The sequence below is a fragment of the Coffea arabica genome, chromosome 7c (assembly GCF_036785885.1).
Source record: "Coffea arabica cultivar ET-39 chromosome 7c, Coffea Arabica ET-39 HiFi, whole genome shotgun sequence".
NCBI classification, from domain to species: Eukaryota; Viridiplantae; Streptophyta; class Magnoliopsida; order Gentianales; family Rubiaceae; genus Coffea; species Coffea arabica.
This window is the reverse complement of record NC_092322.1, coordinates 14,567,591-14,587,486: the sequence shown is the minus strand read 5'-3', so window position 1 is coordinate 14,587,486 and position 19,896 is coordinate 14,567,591. Positions and strand designations below refer to the sequence as shown.

Genomic DNA, 19,896 nt, shown 5'->3' with positions numbered 1-19,896 from the left:
AGGTGATTTTTTTTTCTCCTTTAAGAATTATGTATCCAGATCTTAACAAAAATTACAAGTACTAAGTAATGTACTCTTGTTATGAAAAATTTCAATATAATCTTCAATAGTTTTATCCATATACCCAAAAATCTAGTAGTTTCTGTTATAAATCACGAGATACTAAAGACCAACCTTTCCCACTTTAGGTTTAGCAATTCACAAGATAATTGACAAGACAAAAGAAAATTTTTTTTCAAAGAATTAGAGGCCTTGAGTTCAGATCTCGCTTCTCTCACCCCATTTCTTAAATTCCAGCCATCATCTATTCGAAATTTTTTTTTTTTTGAAAAAAAAGGATGATTGACAAGACAAAACAATTCAATCCATTGTTCAAGTGGACCAAACTAATGAGGAAATAAAAATTTTCTAATTTTTTAGTTAATTGGAGGCCAAAAGCCTATTAAGAAAATCAAATGGTTTGTTTGGATAGCAAAATTTTTCAAATAATATTTCGTTTGTATCGTAAACATAATTTTTAACCTATTCTTTTACATTTCCAATCATCTTTTTATCTCACATACATCATATTATAAAAAGTGCTACAGTAATTATTTCAAATAATAATCCGTTTGAAAAATTTGACATACAACAAAGCCATTCGTGCAAGTAAACATCTTGCAACATTTGGTGGTGTCTCTCGCGCTCCAGATTGTGAGTCCTCCTCATTTTCTTTTGACTTAATAGTAAAAGTTATGGGATCCACATTTGAGAAGGGTAAGATTTAAATTTGGATGAAAATTATTTTTCCATTATAGATGTGTGATAATTCATTTGGGATATACCACAAAAAAAAAAAAATCGTAACAATGTCAATGGAATGGAAGGAGTAACTAATTTACTGCAGGATGCACCCATATAATTTACTGGTAAGAAATCATGCACCAGAGCTGGGAGGGTCAAGAAGCACCACGAGACCCATCTTTAGACTAAAACTCCTTATAGCCAAGGTCCCTAGCGCAGCCCAAATAGCATGAAACGACATTTTAAAGCAGTGTACGAGCAACGTATGGATATGAAGTTGTTTTACCAAATATAGCCCAAATAGGAGAATGTTACCAAAAAAAAACAGATAAGGAGAACAAACATGGGCGTCCTACACTTCCTTTAACACAAGTACAGCTCATTGTTTATCATAATTACATAGATAAATGAATTGACAAATTTGCCAATAATCACAAGTAGAAAAAGATTCTATGTACGTAGCTTTCTGATAGCCATTGTTGAGGCACCAAATAGTTGAATATGGTCAATGCCATGTTGATTGCATCCACTTCAAATCTTCAGTGAAGCCGACTGAAATAACCAGCAATTTCAGCAGCCATATAGCTCAAACCTTTTGGCAGCAAGGCCTGATGCCACAGCATTTGTTTTCTTCCACTGACATATGAATCACACTATCCTGAATATGACTCTGAGCTAAACCAGCTCTTGAACTTGACCATGCAGTAAACAAACTCTCCACAGCATGCTGGGAGAAACCATTTTTACTGAGGTCTAAAATTTGCAACTGTTTTGCCATGGCAATAGCAGCCAGAACCTCCTGAATGTATGCAGATTCTGAATTCAGTAGGCTCTTCTGGGATAAGCTAATATGCTCGTTGCTCAATCCAGAAGCAGCAACATTCACCCCAAATATATCATCATCACTATCTGCAACTTCGATCTGATTGAAATCTGTGTTAACAGCACAGGGCTCTTGTGTAGAAGTCTCAAACTCTTTATGTGCAGATGCTTTGTGTAAAGAGTTTGGAAGAATGAGCTTAGTCTGCGTGGAGTTTGGGCTTCCTTTCACTGATAGCAAGCTATATTCTAATTCAGCTGGAAGGATGTTTTCAGCCAAGTTGAGCTCTTCGAGATAGCAATTGCTCGACAGTGCCTCAAGTGTCCTAAGGATGCCAATTAGCCCAAGTTGGCATTTGGAGAGTACCAAAGTTTTTAAACAACATCGAGGATCTGCAAGTACAGAGGCCAGTGCAGTGCCACCCTGATATCATGGTTTCATTTAGATTCTAAAGAGAAAAATGATGCCAGAATCCTGTTAAAGAGCTCTTTTGACAAACCTTTTTATAACCTTACTAATGCTAGATTATTACATCTAGAGGCCCATGACATTTAGAATACGATGATGGGCACCTCACTTTACCTTAAAACAGTGCATATGGACACTCAAAATCAATATAAGCCTTGATTCATGCACATCAGATACCAGTAGTTGTGATTGTAAAGTTAATATCAATAGTTTATAACCAATTCAACTTGCTGGAACTTAGTCACATTATCTGTATGAATCCATGAATGCACGTCAAAAATGTCAATAGCAGGTTACTGTGATTCTCAAGTATTAACTTCACCACCGTGGTAGTTGACAGACTAAGATAGATCAAGCACTGAATGCAAGGATGTTTTACAGAAAACAAATGGATTATGCCACTATGTGACTAAATATCTAATCACGAATCAACTTTGGGCAATCTTACCCAATAACACCACTTATGAGTTGGTTGTCTGAATATATATAGACAAACATGTGCGCGCACGCACACACACACCCCACATGTGTGTGTAGGTCCTCTCCTCCCCATTCTGGTATCAGAGCCAGAGGGGGAAGTGGGGTGACAATTATGTATTCCAGCTTATTATAATGCTGCTAGTATAGATCTGTAAGCTTAGATCTTTGATGTCGAACATGTTACTTGTAAGTGCCAACAGTCGGCCCGGGCAGTGTAAGGCCACAGAACGCAGTGTAAGACCTCCAGGACTGTTGAGGCTCTTGGAGAAATCTAAAGCAATATATTGTTCTATATTTTAGCTCTAACCCGTTAGATCTATGCTATCTTTATTATATGTGTGTGTGAGTGTATCCAGAGCAGAAAACACAATTAAGAACAACATAAGCACAAACCCTTTCTTCTGCTCCCTTTCGCATAATAGCTCAAGAATACCATATATAAACAGATAGACGGGTACATATATATGCAGCACAGAAAATACATCCCAAGAATATAAGCAAAACCGTCTTTTGCTCCTTAGGGGGGAAAAATACCTCTTGCATAATAGGATTTCCTCCAAGATTCAGCTCAAGAATACCATTGATTAAACAAATTCCGGTATTTCGCATACTGAAATACTCTGATGTTATTCCACAAGATGATAGATCCAGCTTCACCAGTTCCTGAGTGTCATTTGAGAGTGTCTTAGTCAACTGTAATGCCCCATCCTGCAAAAAGAATCTTAAGTAACTTCAAAATTGAGGATATTAAGTCAATGAGAATCTGCTAGAAAACAGACACAACAATCAACTTACCATTCCAATACTGCAGCCTGCAAGCATCAAAGCTGACAATCTTAAGTTCACGACAGATTGGCAAAGGCTACCTACTACAGGTTTGCTCAACTTAATACCAGATAAATTGAGCTCTTGAAATCTAGAAACATCAAGTTGTAAAATGTTACATTATTATTGATTCAAGATATCATTTAGAACAAATTATGCACGTAAAAGAAAATTGATCAAACCTTTTCAAATCAGCAATTTTAAGCAAAAGGTTCGTAATGGCATTCCCAGATACTGGGTTATTATATCCTGGTTAAAAGAGAGAGAGTCTTAAATAGTGTACATAGAAATCCTGAAAATAGATTTGCATTTATATGAGAAGTACCTAAAGAGAGATTTGTTAATACAGATCCAGAATGCAGTGAGTCAGCAATCTTTTGAACTGTTCTAGACGTGATAGAACAGTTTTCGACATTCAAACTATAAAGAGCTGGAACAATGAAATGGTTTTATTAGAAGGAAAACAAGAACAAAGAGGAAGATCAATTAAATGAAAAAGAATAATGAAAAAAAGGAAAATTAATGCAATAGAAATCCAGACACGCCATAAATTGTGAGAAAGAGCTTTATTTTCTTAGTTTACACTATTTGGCAGCAATCAAAGTAGTACACTATAAGTTACCAATTTTAGTATGTTAGGCACTAAACTAAAAGCACCAACAAAAAAATAAAAAAGATGCCACAATTATGTTTCTAGCAGATCATGAAACTAGGCCAGGTTTGAAACTATTCTTAATAAAATGGATAATGATTATAGAAGAGCAAAGGGAAAATGAAAAAGATCGGGTGGAAGGGGAAAGAAGTTCACCTTGGCAGTTCTTCAAAATGCAAGAAAGGTAAGAAGCACATGCATCAGTCAAGCGGTTGCCAGAAATGTTTAATACTTCCAATCGTGAGTATAGCACCGGGCATTCACAAATCTGTAAATCAAGAGAACAAAAACTCTTACAGGAGCATATTGTGGCGTTCCCTGCTGCAGCTTAAAAAAATTTGCAATTCGAGCAACTTTCCATTCAGGATGTATAGATATCCATAAACAGATTATAGTTCAAGTAGTTCTCCAGCATAGCCAACTCTTATCGTGTACAAATAACGCATCACTTAAATAGATGAAGGTATCAATTATTTTACTTAAATCGAATAGCCTGTGCAACTTCTCACATTGATATCGTTGAAAATAGCATGAGTATTCCACCAAGAGAAAGATTCTTTATGGGATGTTACAATTTTCTAAGAGATTTTTGTACTTTGGGACACAGCAGCTTTTTGCATGGTCTAGCCACCTATATAGCCAAATTTGGAGGCAGGATACTCCGGATATACAACTTGAACATGCTTTAACAAAAAATGTGTCAACTAGTCAAAAAAGAGAAGGGAAAAAAAAACCCTTTGCAAAGTTAAAAGGTGATTTACAGTTCGATGTGTAGCTTAAACATCGAGCAGTTCAAAAAATCCAGAAATTATTGTCCAGAGAGTGAAAGTGCATGAATCACATAATGCAGGGCATCTCAGCCACAGTTTTAAAGAACTTGGGAACAATTCACTTTGATAAAAGCTAAAAATTTGAGGGCATATCAGTAAACTTAACTGATCATGATCTTATACATTCTTTTTGGAAATACATCATAAGTGTCTGTTATATAAGTATCATTGGATGAATCTATTGATCTTTTTGTATAATGAGCAAAGAAATGATAGGTTCTGCCTGTGCTGATTCAACTCCAATTCTCAGGTACAATGTCACAATCCAAAGAGTTTGATTGATGACATAAGACTAGGCTATTGTTGAATGAAATGAAATTTTCATTGGAAAGCTGAACTCGTAATGATGAGATAAAGGCAGGAAAGTTTCAAAAGGAAGTGGTTAGATATTAGTTAGTTCATGTGGCTAAACAAATTTTCCTGCAAATTCTGGTCGCTTGCATCTGAAGAAATGAAAGAAATGCTTTTATGTCTGCCACAGAGGGACAGAGAGGAAAGAATTCACTACACTTTCCTGTAAATAGAACAACCTAGAAAGATACAGTAATTGACTTCTTGAACTACCTTCCACAGAGAGAGAGAGAGAGAATGCAGAAGCTGCATAACGTGATAAAATTCTTGGCTTGTTTAAGGATGCCCAAAGAGCACCAGTTATGTGAGTCGCAAAGTGTTAGTTTTTTCAAAAAAGTGCAGTTAAATTAAGAAAGTGTCTACATCCAAGCAGGCAATGGTTTGAAAAATCCTAGCATTGTTGCATATACATATGTACTAATAGCTATTCTTACTTCATATTTAAATCAAGATCAGATAAAGCTTTCTGCATAAACACGATTAGGAATATATGGTCTTCAAAAAACGAAAATTTCTATTCTACAGACAAGCAAATCTAGTACAGGGTTTCACCAACTACAAAATTCAATAAACCTACAACAAGATAAGGGTAAGATGACTGCGAGTCACACTTTTCTGCTTTAACATACCTGTATATCATTCCAAATATACAAAACCACCTTAATGTTGTAGGATTTATGTAACTTCCTGACATGATTATCCCCTATTTGTAAAAATAAAGATCTTGATCATGTTAAACTGCTTCAATTAAAAAGTTGTAATATTGATCTGGAAGAAAAAGTATGAAATAAGAATAACTATTGTATTCCTATACTCCATACATGACCATTGAACTTATCTCTTCAAACATTAAACCATAACAGTTTCTAAGATTTTAGGAGTTGACATCTATGTTCAAAACTATCACTTAATTTTCCAGGCTTAAGAGTTGCCTGTCGCCAATAAAAGAATGAAAAATACAGAGCATAGGAGATGGAACACACTTGGAATAAAGCTGTGGGACCAAGTCGGTTGCCGTGCAAATCTAATACTAAAGCACCATAATTCTGTCCTGATGATGCAAATACTTGCTTGAGTCTCTCCATTGTTCCATTTCCTGGAAAACAGCAACAATGTACTTACCAATCAAAGAGAAAAGAATTTATCATGGGTACTTCCTGAGAGAAACATTAAGGAATGCTACTGGTTTGAAGTCTGAAAAACCAAGTGAAATGACAAGCAAATAAAAGTTACCTAAGAGATTGTGAGAAAGGTTTATGATGGCAACTGTTTTGTGTGCATGCAAGGCATCAAGCAGTGGTGCGACAGATATATCTTGCAGTTCACAGTCGGAGACAACAATTTCATCTTCTGATACCTGGTAACACATGGGTGATTATAGCAGCTTGTGAAAGGACTAATTCCTATAAATTCTCCTGCAGTCATTAAAACTTATCAAAAGCAAGCAGCATAAAACCAACACAAGTTATTTAAGCCCACCTCTAAGTTGTATAGCTTCTTAAGAACGTTCAAATTGGGTTGTTCTGATAGTTCCTCGCAGCAGTCAATGTATAACTTCATTACTCGCTTATGTACCCACACTACTTGAAAACAATGATACCATGCATAAATAAAGGGGGTTTGCAACAAACAAAACAAAGGACTTAAGCGTAGCTTCATACAGAAAAATAAACTCATAGTGGACAATTTTATATAGTTGCCACAAATGTGCTACATGACTACAATACCAGTCATTATTGTTAATAATCTCAAATAGTAAGCCAAGGTAATAGACATGCTCATATTATGGAAAATAGTTATCAACAAGACAGCCAAAACAGAGCCAACATTTATGGCTAAGCAATATAAGAGATCAATTTGCTCTTCATTCTTTAACTTGCAAATACAAAGTTAAAAAAATATGGCACACAGACTCACAGAGAGTACCCACTGGCACGAGATATTACGAGCTCTTGGGTATACAAAATGAAGGCTGACTTCATGTTTGTATGAGCTGGGATTAAAAAAAAAGGAATCTTCCCCAAGTTTTAACTCACTAAAGTTCTGGCTTCAATTCTGGAAAAATTCTTGATGACAAGATTCTAGAGGTCTAGCAAAAAGAAAAAAGGAAACAAGATGCTTCAATTTATAATTTGCTATAGAAATACTGTTTTAAAAAGTGACTTAAATTCTAATGAAGAAACTCATCTTTTGTGATCATTTGGGTCAAACTCAGTATATTTAAAAGACTAGAGACCTAAACGGCTAGAAGAACACATCTTATTTTACTTTATGCAAATGTTATCAAAGTTACCACCACAAATTGATGCATGATTTTTTAACGAACTTGCATGTGAATTTTGATGTTGAGAAATCCAACTGACACAAATTAATGAAGCATATTCAAACTTAAAATAGGTAAACCACACTATCTGACTTCCAAGAATTCAAAAAATGTCGACTTCAGATTCCTAAGCTTCCACAATTTGTTCATTGAATCTTTATATTGCACACACATCCATTTTATGCATATAGTCTAGTGCCTATGTAACCTTATTGGAGAAATCAGTGGATATTGCATCTTTTGGATACCTGTCACTTGAACTCACATTGTGGCAAAGCTATGAAACATGGCTATGGACATGAGATGTGGCAGAACAGTACAAGGACACAACAAAATGCTTCTAAAAGAGAGTAGGACACAGGCTCAAAAACCAGTAGATCAATAATGAAAAAAAGGTAAAACATAAGATTTCGCCCAAAAAAAAAAGGAAAAATTTGAATTATCCTAAAATGTAATCTTAGGGAGAGGACAGGTGAAACCGTATGAGGGACTTTCTGTGTATACGAATCCAGTTTATGACCTTACCCGGACAAAAGACAGCACAACATTTCTGAGTCCTAAAAATGTAGTGCAAAGAAACAAATATAGCATCAAATCTAATACATGAGTTTCTGGAACAAGGTTAAACAATTAATCTCAAGGATGAAAACCTAAATTTGGATGATACACAGAGGTACAAGCTTAAGAGATACAATTACACAGAAAGACACAAACTACTGACCACTTCTAAGTGAACACCAATACAAAAAGGCCAATGGATAGTCTCATAAAGAAGATGCATCTCTATGGTCCATGGAGGGTAAGTAGGCTCATGAGTTGCCACAAGCACTGTGGTTGGCCATGGATAGCCTTGTCTATACAATTATTTAGGTTATACATTAGTTCAAAATCATTAGGTTATACATTAGGTTATACACTAGACTATACATTAGTTCAAAATCATAGCAAAACACTAACATTCTTGAAGTGGTTAGAATCCTTTTTAGGTTATACAATTGTTTCTGTAATTATTTTGGCTATACATTTGCATAAAACTACGATTTGGAAGGTTGCAAGATCTCTTTGGGTGCTGATTGTGAACTGTATAGCATTTACTCCAAGGGCAAAATGTACTTCATGGGTTAGATTTAGCCAGCCAAAACACATTCACTTTCAGTATGCAATTTGATCCAAGAAAATTTCCGTAGTCTACTACTTTTGGAAAATACTACCAAGTTGTGGTCCAGTATGGTGATACCATGGTAACTTAAGGACAACAAAATAGCTCCAACAGCCAAACCTTCTGCTGAAGTTGTCCTATCAAATACTCATTGTAATCAGCATATCCATTTCTTACCTAAGACAGTTAACATGCAAAAACAAAATGCAAAACCACAAGTTGAAGTCAAGTATAAAGATTACAGTACAGTACAAGTTGGAACAGCTAGACAAGAATGGAAATATGTACGTGTCCTTTATGCAATCTTGCAATATACTCCAGAAGTTATCTCCTGTCATTTCATCCATCCATGGTCATCTATTGCAGAAGACATGCATCTCCCGGTAGAAGGTAAAAACAGTTTATCATTTGTTTCAAAGAATTCAAAGGCAGTAAACTGATGGAAATGAAAATTAAGTAACCCCAGATTATGAAAACTGCTTCACATAAATAGAAGGTTCAAGTGCTATAGACATACCCCCAACTGAAACTTCAATCTGGCCACTTCCAAGTTCGCAATTCTTCAATATGTAAGCTTCCAAAGTTTCTAAAGATCTACCATCATATTTTATGTCTTGAACCACTGGCACCAAACCTGATGTGATAGCATATCTGTGTAAGCTACTATCCATGCTTGAGATAACATCACTTTATAGTAAAAAAAAACTTGCAACTAAGCAATCATGTTTGGTGATATCTGCAGGAATTATACTGCTTCATTATCAGAGCTGCAACTAGGTGACAATTAGAGTTTTAGCACTCATTTCCTTTTCCATTTTAATCTTTTACTGATTTTCCCAGGTTTTAACTAGAGTATTTTCATTACATTAAATGAGTCTTTCACACCATCCATTTTGTTGTGTCATGTAAAAAAAAATGTTCTCCTTCCATTCCCCTGCACAGGCAGACAATGGGTTTGGTAATAGACACTAGACACTGATCCAAATCCAGACACAAGTTCTAGCTTCAACCACATAAAAGCGTGTACTAACACAACAAAAATCAACAAATGCAGGGTTGGTCCAAAAGCAAGAATGAGACAACATGGCCATACACGCCACCAGAATAAAATTGCATTTGCATAATGGTATAGCATACAAAACAGCAAAATCTAAAGAAAAGAAAAATGTAAGCTAAAGTTAATAACAATTGCTGCAAGTCTGTAACACAGAGGAGAAGCACAAACCAAACTGCGGTAACCTAGTGGCTTTGAAAATTAGAAATGACAGTTTAACCTACTAACCTAAAGTTAATTGCATGTATAACACTTCATCTCCTTTCACAATGTAGGTTTCTAAAGAGGAAAATATGAACTACATGGAAACATGAAGAAATATTTAAATTCTCACTCTGTAATCAATTTCAGCAATTAAGAATAGCAAGATCATAATTTCATTGATCAGTCAAATAATACAGATTAACAATAATTTTATCAATTTCAAATTAGTACCCTATTAAGAAGATGAAGCACATTAGGGAACAACAAGATGATAATTTTGTTAATCTGTTGGGTAATCAGACTCCATCATTTCACTTTGATACATAACAAAGTTTTTGCCAAATTACAAGTTACTTAGCTGCTAAGGAGGTGAAGCAGATCATTTGGACCAAAACATCCATAGGATAAAATTAATCTCCCAAATTAACATACATATTTTTAGTATAATGCAGAGACTGCATCTATTATGCACAACTATTTTCCTTCACTCTCTAGCCCATTGAAATGCAAGTACTAATTGATTCAATTTGGATCATGCACTCAATTATTTTGAACTAATTACACACTTATAATTAATCCATGTTGAGGTCCACGTGTCAATTTGATGGCTGTAAGTGTGACAAAAGCATAGGTGTCAGCAGTGGCATTGAGAGGAAAGCAACAAAATAAACCTAAGCACCAAAATAAATATACTGATGGTGCATACTATTTCTGCATGGCATGGACCATTCATACTGTGGCAGGCATAATAGTGTCACAATGGAATAGGGGATGAAACAAATATACATACTGACAAGTATGACATTGGTGATCTCAAATGTCAGTACACTATTGATTAACATGTTGAGGCATAGATACAAAATCTCATTCTAGGCGTCAAATCAGTGAAGACCTATCTACACCATGAAAAATATTGAGTGGTAAATTTATATATCCAGGAACTTCAACATCACAAACCTTTCCATTCTTATCCACTTTCTTAATTTAAAAAAAAATTCTAGTAAAACAAACATATGAAGGAAAATGAGATTAACTGTCCCTCATGTTGCTCATCAGTTACTCTTGGATACAAACACTAAAGCTTTTTAAATGGACTTTTAGCTTTTCATAGACACGGTCCATCTTTTCCTAGTTGGAAAGCAAAATAGCAAATTGCAAATTAACTTCAGAAAGAAAAAAAACTATTCCTACCCTTTACTCTCCTCTCAGAAGGTAGTTGTAGGTAGTACAAGCATGCCACTTCAGCCTTTATCTGCTCTATGCTGAGTTTGTCTCGATTCACGAATGAGTCTAATTTCATTTGTACCAAGTAATCATCAACTTTGATTGGTATGTGTTGCTGCAATCAACACAGTAAGTACAAAATGCTATAATTCATGGACAGACTTATAGTATTGCAGCCAAAATATATGATGATAGCAAATACACCTGAAACCCAAAATTAAGTGTTGCCAAAATCAATTGACATTAAAGATACAAAGGCATCAGTTATCTTGATTATGCAAATAAGAGGGCATTCAATTTGGTACAGGAGTCTTGGATTGTCAAGGGAGTAAAAGCAGACATTAGCCAGTATCGAATTTCATGCATCATATAGCATCGATACTGACTTACAATCGCACTATCACTTAATTTAGGCAGTTTTTGTACTGTTACTTAATATATAGAGTAATGAGAAAAACTTATGTAAATGTACTCACACAGCTTTCATCAGGAGAGGAACAAATATTTGGCACATTGTGTTTGAAAGGCAGCTTTCCAGTGGCATTTGCAAATTCATTTGTGCTTGATTGTCTGAAATCCTTGCCATCTTGAGCAACTAAGATTGAAGTTCTGGATTTGTACGAACAACTACTTTCTTCAAGGTTAACAGGAGTACAAGCATTCATGGCACATTTTGAGGCAAGCGGTGAAATATCCTACCAAAACAAAAAGAATCAAGCATAGTTTACAGGGATAGTGTTACATGAGAGTTTGATCAAAGAGTTGCTTACAGGGAACTCATTAGCAGCAGGACAATTCGAATTCTTTGTATTCTCCACTGCAATTGACAAAAGCAAGTGAGTGCTCTCATCTTTGCTGTCGCAATCATAAAGCTGAATGCAATGGTTATTGACTTACATCCATCTGAAGTAGCAACTTTTTCTCCGTGGCCACTATAAATTGTTCTTCTGGAGGTATATTCCTCATTGTTTTCATATTCATCATCAGAAATAACAGCACGGGTACGTTTACGACCAACTGCCTGGCTGCCAACAGACATCGATGTGCTCCTGGGTGAGGTTTCAGGAGGCTTGATAGAAGTATGCACTGCTGCTTCACACCGGGTTCTCAACTTTGCTGCCTTTTTACCAGGATGGAGAAATGAGATCAATGGAGCATCTTCATTTAAGTCCTCCTCACATGAATGAGACTTTGACCTAGTGAAATTTGATGAACTTCTTTCCGGTGAAATGCTAACTTCAGACCTTTTTGCTGAGTGATCATCAATCTCAGTATCAGTTTCAGAACAACAGTGGCCTGCCGTATCTTTTGCCTCAATTCCCTTACTTCCTGAATGCCTTAGTTTGTCAATTGACAATTTCAAACTCCTAAAAAAAGAATCTTATTTCATCAAGCAGGTACCTCATAGAGAATCAAAGTGGAAACATACTTGTGTGAGTGCTAGGATTAAAAAAAATGCAGGAGTAACATGTACTTCATAACGATTAAAGGTCACGTAAAAAAAATACACTTCAACCTACAGGTGCTAAGAAGATTTTCACTCCTAAGTTTTATTCTTAAAGAACCTTTTAATGTCACAGACAAATTCACATAGGTCTCCAAATCAGAAAAGAATTTAGTACCTAGCCTTTTCAGCATTATCAAATCTGATCATGTGACAGTAGTGAATATTTTCAAGAGCAGACAGCTGAACAGAAGGAATTTTAGCTCCAAGAGCAATCCTGCATTGTAGAAAAACACCATGTGGCATGAGTAAAGACATGATGGATGCTCCAAAAGAAAATAGTCACAGATAGATTATGACAAAATGCAGCATCTTTTAAAGCAAATTTCACCTGTTGTAGCAAAAAGTTTGTGGTGTTGTAAAATAATAAAGGACTAATAACTACTTTTCTTTCCCTCTCTAGTGATTTTATTGATCTCTTCTTTGTTTTTTCTTGCATCAACTGACAGAAATTTACATGGAAGACTAACCCAAGTTTTTCAGTAATCACTAGTCAAAATTACATATGTGCAACAACTTTTTTTTTAACTATCTGCATACAAGGACTTCTTTTATGAATTTGGCTAGGAGACATGCATCTAGACCTCTGCAGGGCCACGTGAACGCAACCAAAAACAACTTGCAATTGTCTGTGTGCTCAAATGTGCCTACGATCTTCAAAACAAGAAAGCTAAGGACATAATCTGTTGGTGCGTGTCAGTGCATAGGCTATAAACCTTCTGTGTGAAAAAAGAACCTAATTGGCAAGTTCATAAGAAAAATCCCAAGCACCAGCTTGTTATAATAAGTACCAGGTCAAACAAGGACCTATCTGGAAAGAAGCCATTTTAAAGGCAAAGAGAACAGTCAAGTCGAAGTTACATGCCTATAACCTTCTTCAAAAGCATCTAAGGCCCCCATCCAATCACCATCAGAATCGAGAACGTTTCCTATCTCAATCTTGGATAATGCTTGTCCCTAAAAGCACAACATTCACATAAACATAATATACTCACACAGATCGAGGGAAAAGCTAATATTCAGGTGTCAAAATATATTTTATAAACTGCTGTCTTACATAAACCAGTCTCATGCATAAACTTCCTATATCAAAAATGTACAAAAGAAGCAGGACATAGTAGTGTAGAGAGAGATATTGAGTTACCTCCAAGTTGCCAATTAGCTTGTATGATTCCCAGCTCTTTGTGTACCATTTAAGAGCTTTCTTGAACTCCCTAAGCTTCTGGTATGACTCTCCAATCGCAAGAAATGAATCTGCCAGGTGCTCTTTATCACAAACCTCATTTGCTATCCTTTTCTTCATCTTTGCATACTTAAGATGCTATAAGAAATACAAAGCAGAATTACTCATTGTTGCAGTAGCTTAGCAGACATGGGTTGGGGGAAAAAAAGATGCCTTCCAAAATTCTTGAATGCCAAATTATGAGTACATAAACAAGTACACACTTCGCATATTTTAGACTAATTTCCCTCAGCACCAAGAACATCTAAGTCATACAAGAAATTCTCTTTAATATGCATGAGCATCTTAAATCACAATGTTCCGTCAGGGAATGTGAACATTTCATCATGTTGAAAGCTTAAAGTACTGCAGAACTTTCATTTCTGGCAGTCAAACTCTGGTTGGTCTATGGAATAATTGGTGTTTCCTATGATAAACTACTTCCAACAGGTCTAAACCAACTGCGTGATTCTTCATATTCATGATTCCAGCGATGGGTACTATCAAATTCTGATACAATTGGCTCTTTCAAGTATGATGCTGATCACACCAAATGTGAAAACAGATAAGTAAATAGTTTCTAATATGTACCTTCCGCCATGCAAGTGTCATGCTTGATTTCTCAATAAGATGACCAAGAGATACAATCTGTTGCAGCAAATTCTTCCTCTCACATCCTGTGCCTCTAGCACTTGGCAACTTCCTTTCCAGCCTTTTGAGGTTCTGAGATTCATGCTTTAATTCTTCCGTTACTTCAATTGCTGCTTCTACAGTTTTAATATTCTGTTCAATTTGACTCACTAAAGCATCCTCATCTTCCATTGACTTTGCCCGTTGAAGGGCCTTTTGGTAACAAATTATGGCCTCATTGTATTTTTGGACTCTGTAGTGCAACTCCCCAAGATTAATAAAACCCTTTGCCTCACCTTGGCAATGCCCAATTTTCTTACAAATTGTGATATCCTTTTCTATGTGCTCTCGTGCTTTGTCCCATTCCCTAAGGTCCATATAAACATTGCCAAGGTTATGGTGCAGCCTACTACGTGCATCATCATCCTCATCTACCTCTTCTTCATCGCAGATTGTTAATCCTCTATTGAGAATTCTCTTGGCTTCTTCCAAGTTATCAAGATCAATTTCAAGCATTCCAAGGTTATTATGAGCATCAATGTACTCCCTAACAATAGAAGATTTGCTATCTGTTGGACTCTTCTTGATATCTTCAGCAAGTTTCATGGCTAATTTAAAGTACATTTTGACATTCCTAATCGAGGAATGGTCATCCTCAGACTTCAAAAACATTTCATGGTATGTCCGACCGAGTTGTGTACTTGCTCTTTGTTGCTCAATGAGGTTATTTGTGTCCTCTGCCAGCCTTAAGTGCTTTTCCTATAAGACGAAAACCAATAAGAAACAAGAACCATAAACAAAGAAAAAGTGAATATTTTGATTGAAATTTGAAAACAGATTGCAAATTCAGCAAGAACAGAGACCTACTGATGAAACTGTACTTCCTCCAAATGCAAATACAAATTATATATTTTGATTCATAAAAAGGCTTAACAACTTCTTAGATAAGCGCAAATTACAACACCACAAATCAATAGTCATACAACTATATGAATTTATTGACATTGTCTGTCAGGTGTCTCAAATCAGCTTGCATGCACTTTAAACTAATCCACCATACGTTGGTGCCATGGGCCAGCTTAAGCATAGCTCAAACTAATCCAGTTTCCTAGCCGAAGAAGCCTGTTGCAAAGTAAGAGCAATGATCACATAACCTTCCTGAGATGGAGATTCAAGCCGACTGAAGGCAATTACAATATCGAAAGCCAACTAGGCAACCAAATGCATCATTTTCATAAAGTTTCCTTATTTCTCTAACCAAAAGGTAACAAAGTTCATATTCCAAGCCAACGTACAACTCATAATGCATAATGTACAACACTTCCACACAGTAGCGAAAAATGAGCAATTACAACCCATGAGCAATTACAATTTCCCCAAAAAAAAAGGCTCATTTTCTTACTGGTAACCTACTTCCTATTCACTTTCACTAGAAATTGACAAAATTAAGATTCCAAGCCAACGGTACAACTCATAATGCACCAAGTAGAACACATAACCCTATGAGCAAGGACAATTTCCCAAAGTAAAGGGGGAAAAAAGGGTCAAATTATCAATTGCCTGAATCTTTAGGGCTTCGTGGAAATGTTGGAGGCGGAGGTGGAGTTCGCCGAGGGTATTACAAGTAGGAAGGAGTTGGTTGGGCGGCAGATGCTTCACTGAAACGTCATAATCCTTCTGCAGCCAATCCAGCGCCTCCACGTACTCCCCTCGATTCTTATGGATGTTTCCGATGAAATTCGCCCACCGCCCCTCCTCCGCCCTATTCCCCACCGCCTTCGCTTCGCCGCAGGCCTTCTTCGCATCGCGCAGCTGCTGCTCCTCGTTTTTCTTCTTCTTCGCCATTTTCTATTCAGTATTTTGATCTTTTGACGAAGATTTCGCTTTTGGAAGTTTCGATTCAGTACGAGGTTTCGAAATATTAAAATATGCAAAAAATAGATTCCCGCCATTCATTATTAGTACGCGGGAAGAATAATACAAATTTTTTTAAAAAAAGGGAAACGGAGAATAAATTAAATTAATTAATTAAAAATAAGACATTAAAATTTCGAATAAAAAAAATGGCTCGCTTTAGGTCAGTAAGGCTCTTTTTGACTGTTAAACTAAGGGCTTGTTTGGAACCTTGGGCTCTGTTTGGATCGGTAGTTTTTGTAAAAACTGTTTTTGTAGTCAAACTACAAAAAGTGGTCAACAGCTTTTCACCAAAAAATTACAGTGTCTACTGTAGTAAGACTACACTGTTTTAGCTCCTGAAGAGTAAAAACAGTTTTTCGGTCATGTGATGCCACAGTGTAAAATTTCTTATCCTTTCTCTGTTGAGCTGAGCTAAGAACGAAGAAGCCTTTGGACATCAGCTCCTCCTTTCAAATTTCGAAGAGCGACCAACCGACGATTTCTGCAAGCGGGGCAGCCCATCGATTCCACACCTCCAGCCCGGCAGCTAAAGGAGTTAATTGGAATGAAGCTTGAGCTACACAAACAACTGTGTGCTTCACCTGAGCTTGCTGCGGGCAGATCTGCAATTGGAGTCACACGCTGTAGATTCTTTTCGTTGAGGTGCCCTTACGCGATTATCACTCGCTCGGCCCTGCTACAGTAGTTAATTCGTGAAAATATTGGCGGTACGCTGCTGCATCCCACAAGAAGTTCGGTGAAGCCTCCTCTTTTTCAAGGAACTTGCAGGTGAGTTCGTTGAGTTTTGGGTTTATTCGTACAGAGTAGGGCTACAGTTGAAATTTTTTATTTGGGCAACCATCTAAATTGATGTCTCTTTCTTCACCTTCAATCTGTTTCCGACGATTGGAAAAAAAATAGTGACTCAACATCAAGTATTTAAACTTGTTCAGCGTCTTTAATTTCATGATGAAATTGGTCAGCCGATGTCATTTTTTCATATTGGTTCTTAATTGTAAATTATTGAAAACATTTTTTCACAACTTCGTCCTGAATGGGGATTGCTCATTGCCGACGATCGTCTTTGTTATGCACATTCAGTGTTATTGGAATAGGCGCTTGACTTGTTTGCCGCATATTTTTTCATATAATTGACCCTCTTCAGAGCTATAAATGTACTCCAACATTATTGCCTAAATTGCACCAATGTATAATTTGTTCCGAACCAAACGGTGGCTGTAGTAGATTTAAAGTGCTAGCTGTAGTATATTTGTGTGTTTTCACAGTCTTGCTGAGTAATTTGCATGAGTTTGGGGACCTAATTTCTTCCATTTTATGTAAGTACTGCGGCTGCAGCTACTTCATTGTCCTTTTATTGTCTCCTCCTTGGAGCTACATGCCCCCTGTGACGCGGCGTGCTTGGAAGGGTAAGTTAGACTTGTCAGTTGGTCTAATTCTGTTGAAGTTTAGTCAATTAAATGACCTCTAGGATTGTATTTTCTATATATACTTCACAGTCTTGCGAAGGAGTAGGGGATTTAGCAATTGTTGTTCGCTGTCAGCTCAGGGAGAAAACGATTTGCAACTTTGCATAACTAATTACTTCAAGGTTAGCCAATTGCATTTAGCCTTCTACTTACAACCTCAAGTGCAACTGCCTTCTCCATTTTTATATGACAACGAGGACACATTTGTCTGTTTTTGACCATTTTCGTCCAATTTTCTTGTTTATGTATCCTAGAGAGAAATAAGATGAAACCGTCAAAAGGAAAGTACTCAAAACGTAACAATTTCACATCTGAACATGAATTTGCGTTTGCCGAACATCTGCTGCATATGCATAGGAATGGAGAGATATCGTCTCAAAACATCGGGAGCCATGTCATCCCCGAGGTTACTAACATGCTTCTTCAGAGGTTCGGAATTCCATTTCCCCGCAATAGTATTCGGTCGAAGTACTATGCCCTTCAGAGCCTTACTAAGCTTTACATTTCATTCAAGAAACGGGGCACTGGTATGGGGTGGGACTCAACGAACTACACCTTCATGATGGATGATGAACGGTGGAGCCAACTGGTTCAAGTATAGCTTGCTGGTTTCTTACTTTTAAGCCATTTGGAATTATTAAAAACTGCCCCCTCTTTGGATTTTCTCTTCCCCCTTGGATATAACTATTTTCCTGCTGGATTTACTTACTGGTTTCTGTATTTTAAGCCAATCTGAACTATTGAAAACTGTCCCCCCCCTTGGATTTTCTTTTCCCCCTTTCACTAAGTGTCCCCCCGTACTATGCCCTTCACTTGCTGGTTTCTCGTTAGGCCAATTGAAATTATGTAAATCTGTCTTCCCTTTGGATTTTATCTTCACCCTCGTAGTTTAATTTTCTTTTCGTTGGATTGACTTGCTGGTTTCTTACTTTTAAGCTATTCGGAATCGATAAAAACGGTCTCCCTGTTGGATTTTATCTTCCCCCTTGCATTAACTGTTCCCCCCTTGGATTTAATTGCTGGTTTTCTAACTCTAATGCAATCATATGTTTTTCAGAGTTGCATTCATTGTGCTTTTGCTATCTTCTGCTTTGTTGTAGGTGAATCAGGCATACGCTAGATTCTACAACTGCTCATGCCTACTTTATCACATGCTTGAAGAAGTTTTCATGAATCGAGGGGTGACTGGGGATTTCAGCGGTGGATATGGAGATTCACCGCCCAACTCGGCCGACGAGCAGCAAATGGAGAGAGCTGCTAGACGCTGTTCAGGAAAGGGGGTTGTGGACGTGGATTCCTCCGAGGAAAATGTTCCCTCACAGCCTGTGAGTCGGAAAGGGAAACAAAAAGTTAAGAACAGCAAAGGGAAGCGCAGATCGGGTGACATGTCTTGCGATTCCTTCTTCTCACCATCGTCCCCCCCAATTCCAGCAGTATGTCCGCGTCCTAGACAACATTGACACATATTGAGCTGTAAAAAGAGCAAGAGCGGAGGTGCAGAGGTCTCTTCACCTTTGCACCTTCGAAGAGTGAAAAGGTTGTTGTAGATGACGATGCGCAGTTAGAAGCTGCAATGGTGCCTCTCTGTGCGCTTGGGCTAGACATTGAAGTTCACCTTAAGATGGCTTATCTCCTCCGGTCCAAAGCGGAGCGTATCATTTGGTTCTCCTGCACCACAGACGATGCCCGGCTTGCGTTTGTGAGACATCGAGGGCTCCTCCCACCCGCATAGATGCTCATACCATCCGAGTTTTAGTTGTGGCAGCCCACTTGGATTGTCTTTGTGTCCCCGAACATGCAATTCCACTGTTTCACTTTTTATTTTTGTTTGATGTAGTTTGGCCTTGGAAACTTTGACGGTGAATTTTTCTATTTGTGTACCCCGAATGAGTCTATTTTTTTTCTAAATTTTAATAATTCGATTTAGTGACCTTTTAATTGCTGTGTGTGCTCGTTCGAATAGATTGCTGTAACTTTTGGCTGT

General features: G+C 37.1%; 1 protein-coding gene across 2 annotated transcripts; it reads right to left on the bottom strand.

Annotated features, from left to right (window-relative positions):
- Positions 1-1,224: 1,224 nt before the first annotated feature.
- LOC113698492 (protein TONSOKU) lies at positions 1,225-16,433 on the bottom strand. Of its 2 annotated transcripts, none has more exons than XM_072058319.1 (19): positions 16,090-16,433; positions 14,491-15,288; positions 13,822-13,998; positions 13,543-13,634; positions 12,796-12,894; positions 12,071-12,540; positions 11,944-11,990; positions 11,650-11,868; positions 11,141-11,288; positions 9,209-9,325; positions 6,689-6,792; positions 6,443-6,566; positions 6,193-6,305; positions 4,185-4,296; positions 3,702-3,806; positions 3,559-3,625; positions 3,347-3,467; positions 3,086-3,259; positions 1,225-2,026 (listed from the first exon to the last, which is right to left on the bottom strand). In XM_072058319.1, the coding sequence occupies exons 1-19, from the start codon at positions 16,372-16,374 to the stop codon at positions 1,370-1,372; spliced, it is 4,029 nt and encodes a 1,342-aa protein (XP_071914420.1). In that variant the 5' UTR covers positions 16,375-16,433; the 3' UTR covers positions 1,225-1,369. The 2 variants fall into 2 exon arrangements, with proteins under 2 accessions (XP_071914420.1, XP_027074129.2); XM_027218328.2 differs by having other exon boundaries at positions 6,689-6,789.
- Between the last annotated feature and the right edge of the window lie 3,463 nt (positions 16,434-19,896).

Excerpts from the sequence above, each read along its gene's own strand:
- LOC113698492 (XM_072058319.1), bottom strand. The coding sequence starts at position 16,374 with ATGGCGAAGAAGAAGAAAAACGAGGAGCAGCAGCTGCGCGATGCGAAG. Across the intron at positions 3,807-4,184 it reads CATTTTGAAGAACTGCCAAG|CTCTTTATAGTTTGAATGTC; the intron begins GTGAACTTCTTT and ends TCATTGTTCCAG. Across the intron at positions 2,027-3,085 it reads GAAATCCTATTATGCAAGAG|GGTGGCACTGCACTGGCCTC; the intron begins GTATTTTTCCCC and ends CCATGATATCAG.